Source organism: Podarcis gaigeae, assembly GCF_964106915.1.
Source record: "Podarcis gaigeae genome assembly, chromosome: 2".
In the NCBI taxonomy this organism is placed as follows: Eukaryota; Metazoa; Chordata; class Lepidosauria; order Squamata; family Lacertidae; genus Podarcis; species Podarcis gaigeae.
Genome location: NC_139679.1, coordinates 71,309,482 through 71,323,209, shown reverse-complemented (window position 1 = coordinate 71,323,209; position 13,728 = coordinate 71,309,482). Strand labels below are relative to the sequence as shown.

Sequence of the window (13,728 nt, the reverse complement as noted above, 5' to 3'; positions counted from 1 at the left end):
GTCCTGAGCCGGCGCTTGGCGGGAACCTTTGAAAGGGGAGCGAAGGGTGACTGAGGGAGCGCGCGCGCCGTTTCAACTGCGCCTCGGCGGGGAAGGGAGGCTAAGTTCCATTTGCCTCTCAGCGCCGCGTGAGGGGCGCCTTCTGCTTAAGCGCTGCCGCTTCACTGCGACTAAGACCCCGCCGTCCCGGGAATTCAGGAGGAGTGGGACTCGGGCAGGGCTCCAGCTGAACAGCCACGAAGCGGGCGAGGGGTTGTACTTCTGAATGAGTCAGTGCGCAGGAGATTGTCCCCCACCAGCTTCTGAAAGGCAGGTTGGGTGGTTATCCCTTGGCCTCCGCTGGCCTTCAACAGCGCTTCCGCGGTTGCTCAGGTAGGTTAACGGACAGCGCAGGTTCGAGTCCTGTCCCTGTTGGCCTTATTGGGCTGGACTCTCAACCAGTTGTCAAAGTGGGTAGGGATGCAGAATTATATAGGGCTCAAGAACCCACTGAAGCATCATAGGAGGTGGCGCTGCCAAAAATCACTTCTCCCCTGCCTGTTAATGATAGCCTCCACTGCATTGGAAGCATTTCTGTGGCCTGAAGGAGGGGAGGGGAAATCAGGATCCGAGCTGTAAACACAGCAGCAGGATTACAGATAGTGGAGCTTTCCCACCATTCTTGTTGTGGAAATAGCAGGATTTAATGCATATAGCCTCATCTTCTTTCCCAAATTACCTGTTGGGTATTGAAGAAAACTGGGGAAGGAGGAGGATTTGTGACCAGGACTGCTTTTTGTCTCACACAGATAGGAGAGTTTAAAAATCCAGAATTAAAAATAAAGTGTAATAAATGCAACGTGTACACTAATTGTGATCTTGCGTCCAATGTGTTCATGAAAATGTATCCAATTGCACATATGTCTAAAATAAGTAAACTACTGATCTAATATTTGTTACCTCTTGTCAATATGGATTGGTTCACTGCAGTAAATGGCTTACTTCAGCAGATTATTGTAGTAGGCCCTTTTGCCATTCACAGATACTTGTTATTGTAAATAAGGTATATTTCAAACAGGTCATACTGCCATTTCAAGAACAGAGTTGTATCATCATAAATTCTCTTTTGTGCACCATTTTATAACAAAACATATCTCGTTCAGTCAGCTTCTAATTGTTTCCCTTTCGCCACCCCACAGTTGAAACGGACTACCTTAGTGCCTGCTGTCATGGCTCTAAAAAGGAAATTGTCCAAATCTGATGTGGAAGGAGAAAATCTGATGGAAAAGTTACCAAGTATGTAAAGCAAGAATCTTTCCTGTTATCTGGCCCAGTATACCTGAAGTGTCTCTACCCCCATCCTTCAGCCTTCTAGCGGTTCCCTCACTACAAGAAGTGATGGTTACAGATAGGTAGCCGTGTTGGTCTGCCATAGTCAAAACAAAAAAAATTCCTTCCGGTAGCACCTTAAAGACCAACTAAGTCAGTTCTTGGTATGAGCTTTCGTGTGCATGCACACTTCTTCAGATACTTCAGATTCTTCTTCGTATCTTCGTATTCTTCTTCAGATACTTCAGATTCTTCTTCGTATCTGAAGAAGTGTGCATGCACACGAAAGCTCATACCAAGAACTGACTTAGTTGGTCTTTAAGGTGCTACTGGAAGGATTTTTTTTTGTTTTTACAAGAAGTGATGTTACAGGGAGCTAGGTAGAGAGCCTTCTCAGTAGTGGCACCCGCCCTGTGGAACACCCTCACACTAGAGGTCAGGGAAATAAACAACTATCTGACTTTCTGAAGGCAGCCCTGTTTAGGGAAGATTTTAATGTTTTATGTTTTATCATGTTTTTAATCTGTTGGGAGCTGCCCAGAGTGGCCGGGGAAACCCAGGCAGATGGGTGGACTATAAATAAAAAATTATTATTGTTGTTGTTGTTATTAGGCAGAGAACATGCCTTCCTTTTTAGTAATGCCCAATGCAACAACAAAAGTATTCATAGAGCTGATCTCAGTGGTGTCTTTCCCCCAGCCCTGGAATACGTTTTTCTCCATGGTTATGAGCACTGAATACAGTGGTACCTCGGAAGTTGAATGGAATCCATTCCGGAAGTCCGTTCAACTTCCATAATGTCTGCAAACCAAGGTGAAGCTCCTGCAGCCAATCAGAAGCTGCGGAAGTCACGTCAGACGTTCGGGTTCCAAAGAACGTTCGCAAACCAGAACACTCACTTCCGAGTTTGTGGCATTTGGGAGCCAAAACATTCAAGGCATTTGGGATCCAAGGTACGATTGTATATAAATTCACTGTAAGCTCATTGAGAAAAATTACAAAGGAGAGAATTCTTTATATATCATAAAATGAAAATAATATTCCACAAGTGTGATAATCTTGCTTTGTTTAAGTAATGACATACAGGATTGCTGATGGGGGCTTAAATTATGCTCCTACATTTTATGCAGAGTCTATACATATTTTTACCACAGTGAATGTTCCATCTTCAGCAGAATGCTAGCTTCACTCCTGAGTTAGAGGCTGTGGAATTGCATTGTGCCCTTGGAAGCACTATGTGATAGTCTAGAACTAGAAAAAAGCATCACGGATATTTTCAGAAGTCACACTGTACCTAATGGGTCTCATAACAGTAGGGACAGTCCTGCTGTTTCCAGCTATCCTGCTCTTCCCAGCTTGAGGGAAGACCTGAGTAGTACTGTTCTTCTAAAGAATTCATGAGTGTTTTGGAATTGCGGTGTAACCGGAGAACAATTTCTCAACCTCTCCTTATATTCCACACTCGAGAGGGGGGTTGGGGCTTGTCTGTGTCTCATTAAACTTCCAAGTACTTGGAGCTCCTGTGTTTTTGGATACGATCCATGTTTCCCTCTCCAGCTTGAGAAAAGGGCTGTACTGTTGTACTGTTTTTTGGAGGTAGTCTTGGTACATCAGAAGCACAGTAGGATAGAGATGTGCTTCATCCTGAGCTTGGAGATGGGAATTTGTACACCAGACACTGGTGAAGTACAACATAAGGTCAGGGACAAGACAACATGCATCCTTTATTGGCAACAAGTCTTGGCTGGCTATTGTGGTGTATATAATATTCCATAATTCTAATCTGAGGGTTTCAGAGGACAGTCCTACTTCAGTAGCCCCAGTGATTTCATCTTAACTCTCTTCAATGTCCAGCAATTTTAGGACTGGGATTGCAATCCACAAACCACTTACTCAAGTGCTTTGTTAGTTGCACCCTTTATACTAGGGATGGGAAATTTGTGGTTCTCTAAATATTGTTAGCTCCCATTAGCCTCAGCCAACATGGCCAATGGTAAGGGATGCTGAGAATTTAGTCCAAATAACATCAGAAGGGCCACAGGTTCCCTAACTTTGCTTTATATCATCCTTCCTCTATTGTAAGATTTCCCAAACTTGGGCCTCCAGCTGTTTTTGGATTACAACTCCCTTCATCCCTAGCTAGCTGGACCAGTGGTCAGGGATGGTGGGAATTGTAATTAAAAAACAGCTGGAGACCCAGTTTTGGGAAACCCTGCTCTATTGCATGTATCTCCTACACTCTCTTAGAAATTGTTCTAGGTTAGACTATATAGCCCTTGGGTTCATCTTCCAAGGGACCTCAAACTTTATACAAACTTCATGATATAAAGGTTGATTTTTTCATTTATTTGTATTGAGGTATGTGACTCTCAAATATGACATTCATTTATCTTATGCTAATAACTTTTCCATCTTAGAAACAAAGAAATCTTGCACGCTTGGTAAGAACAGATCCATTCCCAAAGATGGAGTTGTAGAAAACAACAATGTTTTTGGCCAGCTCCTCAAGATAGGAGGAATTATACTGAAAGCTGGAGAACGACAGAATGAAATAGGTATATACTTTCATGACATTCTTAGCAGTAATTCTAAAAGGAAATTAAAGTGTAAACATTTACCTGCTGGTTTTCTGCTACTTTGCACAACTGTTAAAAATAGAGGAGCTCTGCTAGAAATGTATTTATTTAATTTTACCTTTTTAGCATTCTAGCCTCACTACCTCTATGCCAGGGAAAGTTTTGCCAGGTGGATTTCTGTCTGTCACGCGGCAGTTAGTGGGAAGGGCAGAAGGTGGCAGATTCAGACTATTATGACATGAACATGACAGTGTTTGTCCTTCTTGGCACTTTTTCCATAGCTGTGGATGGAGCAATTTTCCAGAAGAAGTTGCATCAAGCATTGAAGAAGCACCCTTCTCAACCACAGGTATGAAGTGGCATTATTTCATGTCTTTGAAATTGAAGTGGGCCTGTATTGATTCTAACACCCAAAGCTCTCTGTCTCTGTCCATCTCTCTCTGTGTGTGTCTCTCCTGACAAACGCACACTCCCAAATTAAAATCTCTTTTTCAATCCATTTCTTATTCTTTACCTTGCATTTTAAATATATGAATTAAATAAAAACAACACAAGAGAAAAATAGGAGACCTCCATAATTAATGCAGAGTTCTCGCTTATTGTTTGCTGCTGACAGATCTGGAAGAAGTATGAAACTGGTCACTGGATTTTTTCATTAAAAAGTAACAAATTACAAATTACAGTTTTATGCATCCCACACAAAGGTCAAGAACAGGCTTTCACTGCTTGGTTTGCACATTCATGGATTTGAAACAGTAGGGATAATTGTTCAGCCTTCATTTTCTCTCTCTCCTTCCCTCCATCCTGTCTAGATTGGTGAGGAGTTCATCAGTGGCTTGGAATCCCACATAGAAAACAGAGATCACTTCAGGAATTGTCTTCTACCATGCATACCCACACAAAGTCAGGAAACAAGGTCAATGAAAAACCTCATTTGTTTTCTCCCTGCAAGTTGCCATGTGAATGGTTTAATACTTGCAGTATGTTACCATGACGGTGTAGTAAATGACTACCTGCATATACTCCAACCTGCCTCTGGACTGCAACTGGAGTTGTTGTTTTTTAATGTGTTGTTTTTTTAAAGAAACAAACTTAATTGTGTTGTAAACATATACACCTTTTAAAGGTCAAACTCTAAACAACAACTAAAGAGAAGGTACTTGGGGTTAAACTAATCTGATTTTATTTATTGCATATGTGTCTCTTTGTCTAAGGAGCTCAAAGTGGGGCAGGGAGCACCTATCACCAATACAGTATATTGTTTTAAACCCAGGTACTCACATGATGCCTTTTTCTAATAATAATAGCAAAGTGTCTCTCTCCATTACAGTAATGCAATCCATTCATATTGTGAAAGCCTCATTAAACTGCTCCTTGGCATTGAGATATTACAGGTAAGATCACTTTTCCATGCAGTTCTCCCAGCTTCCTATTATTTATTTCTTTATTGCATTTTATATCCCAACCTTTTCAGATTGGCATAGGAGGAAAACACACCAAGACTGTTCTTGCTCTACAAGCTCACAAACTAAAAAGGCTTAAGGGAAAAGGAATGGGAGGGAGGAGGGAAAAGCAACCTTAAGCACAAGTTCCCTAAGTTAAAACCAATATGAGTAACAGTTCTGGCTTGCCCTGACAAAAAGCAATCCCACTGTTAAAGTACTCTATCCACACCCACACACACCCTGTGGTTCCCCTGGCCCTCTGGAGTAGATTTGGAGAAGCACAGAATGGGGAAGGTCCTATTGCACAAGCCCTGAATACTGATCAATAGCTTTATTTACCAAGAATTAGTGCTCTGGGGAAGTTTTACTGCAGTGCTGCATAGCAGAGAACTCTTCTTCAACACTGGATGATGGGGTTTGGGTCTGCAGTGTTGTGTACACAGTGTGCTACCTCATTGTAAATGTAATTTCTCAAAATGCCTTTTTCTTTTTGGAAGCCTGCTGTTATAAGACTGCTATTTGAAAAACTCCCCGAATTTTTTCACGAAAGGCAAGTACTCCACTATTTTAACTTGAAATGTTGACTGCTCTGCATTTTCCATCTGCTTCTCCTCAACCGCTTGTTGAAATCCTCAAAACTTGATCTCGTTAGCATGCATGAAAGGTTTTTAAAAATCTTTGCCACTCATGCCCTATACTCATTTAAGGTTCAGGAACTTGGACAAACTTGTGGTCCTCAAGATGTTGTTGAACCTTAACTCCCATCAGCCCCGACCAGCATGGGCAATAGTCAGGAATGATGGGGGTTGGAATCCAACAACATTTGGAGAGCCAAAGATTAGTAGTCACCCCGCTATAGAGGACTGAAGTTTAAGCTTTTACTGTGTGTTCTTTTCTGCTGTACAAAGCAACTTTTAGATGGCAGAATAAATGGATTACAGTGAGCTGTCACTTCCTGGTGCAACTAGACTTCTCTGCAACCCTTCCTCTCCACAGGGAAGTGGGACCAATTCGGATGCTCCTGCCCCACCACTTAATGGATCCAAATGGTTTCCAGAGAGTGGTAAGGGATGTTTTATCCCATGTTGATGGCCTTTTAGCTGATTCCTTGGTGGCCTGCTCTGGTCATCTCCTGCTTTGACTACTGCAATGCTCTCTACGTGGGGCTACCTTTGAAGGTGACCCAGAAATTACAACTAATGCAGAATGCGACAGCTGGTTCCCTCACTGCGATAAGCGAAGTTACAGGGAACCATGCAGAGAGCCTTCTTGGTAGTGCCACCCTCCCTGTGGAACACCCTCCCTTCAGATGTCAGGGGGATAAAGAATTGCACAACTTTTAGAAGACATCTGAAGGCAGCTCTGCATTGGGAGGTTTTTAACGCTTGATGTTTTTATTTTGTTTTTAGAAATGCTATAAGCTGACCAGAGTGGCTGGGGAAACCCAGCCAGTTAGGTGGGGTATTAATAATAATAATAATAATTTTTATTACTTACCTTGCTGTTGATCCTGAGGCTGGGTTTCTTGCTTGGCTGAAAACTAGTGTGTATTGCATCTCCTCAAGTGGCTCATATACAGAATGGCATGGCATATTTATTTTTGTTAAAAGAAATTTGTTTAAAATTTGTTAAAAGAAACTATAGAACTATACATTGGATTTTGAAAAGCATCTAGAAAGGATTGAGAGCAGTCCTCCATAGCTGCATCTGGAAGTGACTTCAGAAAGAATGGTTTCTCAGTACAGTGGTACCTCGGGTTAAGTACTTAATTTGTTCCGGAGGTCTGTTCCCACTGCCGCTGCTGTGCGATTTCTGTTCTCATCCTGAAGCAAAGTTCTTAACCTGAAGCACTATTTCTGGTTACAGATAGGTAGCCGTGTTGGTCTGCCATAGTCAAAACAAAACAAATTTCCTTCCAGTAGCACCTTAAAGACCAACTAAGTTATTTCTTGGTATGAGCTTTCGTGTGCATGCACACTTGTGTATCTGAAGAAGTGTGCATGCACACGAAAGCTCATACCAAGAAATAACTTAGTTGGTCTTTAAGGTGCTACTGGAAGGAAATTTGTTTTGTTTTCACTATTTCTGGGTTAGTGGAGTCTGTAACCTGAAGCGTATGTAACCTGAAGCATATGTAACCCGAGGTACCACTGTACAGTAATAAAAAGGAACTAGGGCTTATGTTTTATCTCTTCTGATCTTTCAGTGTGGGCAGTGATGGACTCAATTTGCCTCGGCTCATTGTCAATCAGTTAAAATGGCTTGACAGGATAGCTGACAGCAAGGCAAGTACCACCAATGCAATCAATTATGTTTCTCATGGGGTATTGTTTAACATCCAGTGAGAACTAGCAACGTGCTAGTTAGATGTTGGTTTCTTTAACCCAGAGATGGGAACCTTTTTTGAATTCAAGGACCAGATCTTTATCAGATCCTAACCTTATAGGCCAAATTTGATAGGTGGGTAGGATTGTTCACCTGTCCATCATCTGACAGCACAATGGTGGCGGGAGCTTGGGTGCTTTGAAGTCCCAAAGTTGGGATTTCAAAGAACTGTGCAGGACCTAAGAAGAGCCCTGCAAAATGCTTTAAAACTCTTACTATACCCTGCATACCAAAGACTCTGCTTCTGTGAGTTGGGAGAGGTGAAGGACATTCAACACAATTTGTTGCAATGCCCTTTATGTACATCCCCTAGACAAAAATTCCTCAATTACATCCTTTGCTCTCTCCAACCAGCCTCCCCTTGAGCAAATCTCTATTTTGCTGGCTGGCAATAATGTATTTATTACTGCACAGATTGCAAAATTTGCCTTGGCTGCAAGTAAGTTGAGAGCTAGGCACCAAGACAAGTATAAGGGGAGTGTGAGAAGTGGAGTGCTTAACTTATGCAGGTGTGATCTTTGCATTTTTGTATGTTTGCTTTGCTGTTGTTGCTGTTCAGCTTTAAATTAATTATTTGTATTTTACGCATTGTGCCCAGCTGTGGCAGCTTATAGCTTTTAGCAATAAAGACTTCATTCATTTAAAACTCTTAAGGCTTCAGCTTTATCACATATCAGTTTCTCTGTTCATGACTAATTTCTACAGCAGATTTGGGCACTTTCATATCTTGCTATGTACATAAGACAGGGCATTCTAATTGTACCCACTGATGAATCCATAAGCAGTGCCTCTGAGGCCAAGCATTAGGTTTGGGCAGGTACATATGAGTGCAGGTGATCTTTCGAGTAGCTCCATCCCAGGGCTTAAGCAATCATAACCAGCATTTTTAATTGGGTCTGGAAATGAACTGAGATATGGTGGGGACAAAAGAGATAAGCATTTAAAAACATTTGCATGCTAAGAAACTACAAATAATATATGTCTGATAAATAAACCAATCACTTAGGTTCCATTCTGGATGCATATGTGTAGTATACATTTGTTGGCTTCTCTGTGTTTAAGCTTTCATCATTAAGGAAATGTCATTTTTTTGAGTTCCTGGTGTTCTAAAGCTTTTGTTCATCTGCAGGATCTTGTTCAGAAACTCATGGAGATGATTTGTGTTTCTCCTCCACCAATCCAACACGACATAATCACAAGCCTGCCAGAAATCCTGGAGGATTCTCAGCATAGTGAAATTGCCAGAGAGCTTAGGTAAGTTTGATGCTGCCATGTTCTCTTTTCACTCTCTCTATAATTTTCTGTTAGCTGTTTCTGGTGCAATAGCTGAAGATACCTTCTGACTAGGCATAAGGTGAAAAGAAGTGAATTTAGAGTGCATCCAGACAAGAGTGACCAGGACTCGCATTAAGCTTGTGGTCCATTAAGACCCCTAATCATTTTCACATGTACTACTGGCAAACTAGATGTCTCCCCCATTTTATATTTGTACAGCTGGTTATTCCTGCCTAAATGCAGAACCTTATGTTTGTCCCTATAGAAATTCATTTGGTTAATTTTGGCTCAGTTGTCCAATCTGTTAAGGTCAAATTGAATCCCGATTCTGTCTTCTGTGGCATAGCTACCCCGCCCAGTTTGATGTCATCTGCATGTTTGATTATCATCCGCTCAATTCCTGCATCCAAACCCTGGTATTCAAGAGACTGCAGTCACAATTGTAAAACACTGCTGTGTCTCGGTTCATGCTTTAAAGGGGTGTGTGTGTGTGTGTGTGTGTGTGTGTGTGTGTGTGTGTGTAATTGCAGTTTCAAAAGAGTTCTGAGAGGGAAGGGCATTGAGTTGCCTAGAATTGATATAAGGAGCCTTTAAAGCATGAACTCTGTAAATAGTATTTTCTCCATGCCAATCTGATTATTCACAAGAACTGGTGGTGGCATCATAATCCTTAAGGCTGTATCTCTCAATTCATTGCTGCTGCTGCTGCTGCTGCTGCTGCTGCATTCAGTGTGGTCTTCATCTGATGCACTGACAGTCTGAGCTTTTCAAGTGCTCCATAAAAAAGCAAGATTTCTTCTTATAACATGTGGATAAAACCAGAAGGCCACAAAATTCAAACAAAGTTTTTATTGAACAAGGTCAGTTGATCCTGATGCATTTCAACTAATTAGTCTTCAGGGCAGAAAACTGCATCACACTTCAACATTATCATATATGGTCATATATATATATATATATATATATATATATATATATATATATATATGTCACAGGCTGCTTCCTTCCATATTTGGGCATTTACTGTGGAAGAGCCATGCTTTGTTCACTTTTAAGAGAGCATCTTCATAGTATCATAATCAAAACAGCCTCCTCCCATGTTTTCCCTTTTCAGCTTCTGTTCCTCTCTCCCAGAAAATCCACTGTGCTTTGTTTATTTAACACAATGGAACAGCTGCATAATTTCTCTTAAGTGTAGATGAACCATTGTCTAATATCTGTTTCTTCCCACACTCCTTAATTGCAGAGTGGGGAAGATCATGATTGGGAGTGCAGCCGGGGTGTGTGTGTCATTATTTAGCCTAATCCCTAATACCATAATCTCAATTAAAATACCCTCTCCTCCTCGCCAACTACAGAACATTATTTAGATTCCTGAAATCTCAAAGCAGAGTTTAAAGGAAACAAGAATGATTAAATCATCCACATATGGAAGCACCCACAGTTTAAAATGGATATTTTGTGTTTTAAATTTTATTTTCTTGTTTTGATTGTATATTTTAAAATCTTTTGTAAACCCTTTTGTGTATCCTTGATTGAAAAAGAAAGACAGCAAATATGGGCAAGTTACACATTGTAGAGATAAGCGATAAATCATTCATAAACTTTTATTGTAGCAGCCTACAAAACCGTCTTTGCACAAATTGATACTGGATGAACTGTAATTCACTATTGCAGTTTGGGAATGTTGCTAGATCTTAAAAGGTCATTTTGTTGTCCTGCGTTTTAGTTCGTTATTAAAGGAGAAGACTGAGCTATCTGTTCCAATCCTTGATGCCCTTTCCAGTTTGAATCTAGATGTGGGACTTCTGTCTGAGGTAGGAAGCCCTGTGTTAAATAGATGGGCACACAAGCAAGGTATAAGCGTTGCTTAAAGTCATGATAAAGGTGAGACTAGGTACTCTTTGTACATAAATACATACAAGAATTCAGGGAGAGCATAGGAGAGTTAGAAATTATAGGAATTAGGTTTGCCAAGGCTGGAAGTAATGCATTTTCAGATCTGAAAAATCCTCATTAACTATAGCACGTGGACCCCAGATTTGGATAGCAGACACATTAACATGCAGTCTTCGTGGCTGCTCTGTAATTATGGAATCCTTTCCCTCTGGAGGCTTCCCTAAGCTTGTTCCTGATCATTTTCTGGAAGTTCTGAGTGACTTTAAAAATATGGGGTAGTGCTTGGTGGTCATTTTTGGTCTGAGCCTTCAGGATTCTAGTATATTCTCAGCCTGTGTGAATTTTCCACTAACAACTGCTGAGAGCCCTAATAATGAGGTAAGCAAGAACTGTAAATAAATGCTGCACTTTCCCCTGCTCCTACAGCTGAAAAATGTCCTGCTCTCAACCTAGGTGCGCCAATCTGTTATGATCACAGTCGGTGCCGTAAAAGTGGAAGATTTGCCTGTAGTAGTAAAATTTATTCTCCGTTCCGTCAAGGCCACAGATGCAACAGAGGTAAAGTGTCTACTATTAAAGCTGAAAAGTATACTCTTTAGGAATACAGAGATGACTTTGTTGGGATAAGCACTCAAACTTTTGTTTTCTTTCTACATGTGAACAAGATGAGCCAGCACACACCTCTGAAACTAATGTTATAAGTTCATGATTTCCAGTTGCTTTAAATCCTTTTTATCTTTTTACCTAGGCAGATAAGAGTATCATTTGGCGAAAGATTTTCATCTTTTAAGCAGGTGCATGACTCTTAAAGAAGTATGACCCCTTTCTCCGTGCTAAATGCTTGCTTGGCATATAGCAGTCAAAAACTGAATTATGGCTCGCAGGGCAGCAAAAGACAATTCTTTACTTGCTGCAGACAACGGGTTAAAACCAAACTTTTTTTTTAATGGGAATAAGTTCTTCCTTTTTTTATTGCTCATTCAGCATTCCTTTCCATAAAAGGAAGTAGAACTAGGTTTGCCTTTTAAAAACTATTTTAAGTATGATAGTTAAAAAAATATCCTCTTTTCAGTCCAAAAACAATGTTAAGCTTGTGTTTAGTTGATGATTCTGTATAAATTGTAAAATATTTTTACAGGCTCCTTCCTTGACATTTACCCCATTTACACTTTTTTTCTCCTACTCCACAATCACTGTCTTAAAATATATGACCATGAATGTTAGTGCGTATTTCTGAGCAATAGCTGCAGAAACCTATGCACTGTGTTATTGCAGGTAATTTCTGACCTTCGTAGGAAGTTGGACCTGGACTCGTGTGTTTCACTTCCACTGATTCATGTTTCTCAGACCAAGTTCAGGAGCCAGACTCGGACAAGGTTTGTGTGTTGACATTCAGCTTCACCCAAAGACTTGCAGTCTCCATGCATGAGCAGTTAGGATGAGGCAAAATCATAGCCTCAGCGAAACATAGCAAAGAAAATATTACATCAGGTTTCTGGTGCCTTTGTTTGCATGGATGGGATTGCAATATTTCATCTCCTTTCACATACACACAAAACTAAGAATCCCCACCTGATCCTTGAAGAAGAACATACAGATTCCACAGCTTATCTGTCACAAGGAGGTTTTCTTCTTAAAGATCATATGAATCTTTGGGCAGATCTAGGAGTCCCCTACGGGAGTAGGAAATATTCCATATGACAAGGGTAATGGGTAGAAAGGGGTCGTGTGGCGTGTCCCCAACACATGGAGAGCCTTTCCACCAACAGCAGCTGCCAACTATCTGATAGAGGCTTGACAGTTCTTCACACCATGAGGGTGATTGATACAATGAGGGGACCCAAGACCTCAGTGTGCACTTGGACAATCCTAAGCATTCCCTGGCATGGCTGGTGTGTTAACTGTTGCATCTCCTCCAGCTGTTACCCTCCTTCTTTGCCATTTATTTGCCTTAGATAGTACTGCTGCTTTGTGCAGTTATCACTGCTACCTTCATTTTAGTGGGTTCCCACTTTCTCGCTCCCTTTCAATGCTGCTGTGCCTTATACCTGCCAATGCATTCTTTTGTGGGTGGCAATTTAGCCACCAAAGTTAGACTTGAAACAACCTCTTTACCTGCTTGGCTGCTTTTGTGGTTAAAATGATGGGCTGCCTACCCATCTTGTGCTTCTTTTCAGTCTGTCTGCAAGCCAACTGTGTGTCAACCAGGACTGCGTCAAACTCCTTTTTGAAGTTATAAAGTCTGCTGTTAAATTCCAGAAGACCATTTCAGAAGGCTGGATTAAGGTCAGGGTGTGTTTTCTCTGTGGGTATGCACTTTTGCCAAGTTGTTCTTTCTTTCAGATGCAGTTCTATAAAAAATATGTACTTCAGATTTTTATTTAAAATCCTGTTAAAATCTATTTCCTTTTCAGTAAGGAAATTATATGTGAATGATAGAATCATCACAGAACGGCTCTGCTGTTGAATTCAGACTTTGAGTCCTATTTGAGAAAATCAAAACAGAATAGAATAGAATCACAGAGTTGGGAGGAATCTTTTGAGGACATCCAGTCCAGATTCTGCAATGTAGGGTGTAACATACAATCATAGTCATTGAGGAAGAAACGGGAAAGGAAAACACTTGATAGAGCATAACGATATGTAGTAATGAACATGGGCAGTGGAGATGGACAGGCATGTGCGTGGGTAGTCTAACGACCGGCATACACTCGTGGGAAGGGACAGCCTTGCTAACTATGAGCTATCGTCCCTATTCAACGCCATCCCTTGATGATGTAATCCTCTCATTGTGCCCTGAAGCCTTTCTATCTCCCTGCGGCCAATGCAGGCCGTCTTAA

General features: G+C 41.1%; 1 protein-coding gene across 3 annotated transcripts in view; it reads left to right on the top strand.

The window, feature by feature from the left end:
* The first annotated feature begins 18 nt into the window (after nt 1-18).
* FANCD2 (FA complementation group D2) overlaps nt 19-13,728 on the top strand; it is a 37,643-nt gene continuing 23,933 nt past the window's right edge. For 2 of the 3 annotated variants that reach the window (XM_083726499.1, XM_083726498.1), the window contains exons 1-13: nt 45-372; nt 1,179-1,275; nt 3,726-3,863; nt 4,166-4,233; nt 4,697-4,800; nt 5,215-5,278; nt 5,827-5,879; nt 7,536-7,614; nt 8,844-8,968; nt 10,719-10,806; nt 11,342-11,446; nt 12,164-12,264; nt 13,066-13,174. In XM_083726499.1, the coding sequence (XP_083582625.1) occupies nt 1,209-1,275; nt 3,726-3,863; nt 4,166-4,233; nt 4,697-4,800; nt 5,215-5,278; nt 5,827-5,879; nt 7,536-7,614; nt 8,844-8,968; nt 10,719-10,806; nt 11,342-11,446; nt 12,164-12,264; nt 13,066-13,174 (1,101 nt within the window). In that variant the 5' untranslated portion in view covers nt 45-372; nt 1,179-1,208. Of the gene's footprint in view, nt 373-1,178; nt 1,276-3,725; nt 3,864-4,165; nt 4,234-4,696; nt 4,801-5,214; nt 5,279-5,826; nt 5,880-7,535; nt 7,615-8,843; nt 8,969-10,718; nt 10,807-11,341; nt 11,447-12,163; nt 12,265-13,065; nt 13,175-13,728 lie in introns of all 3 variants that reach the window. The other variant, XM_083726497.1, reaches the window with a different exon arrangement.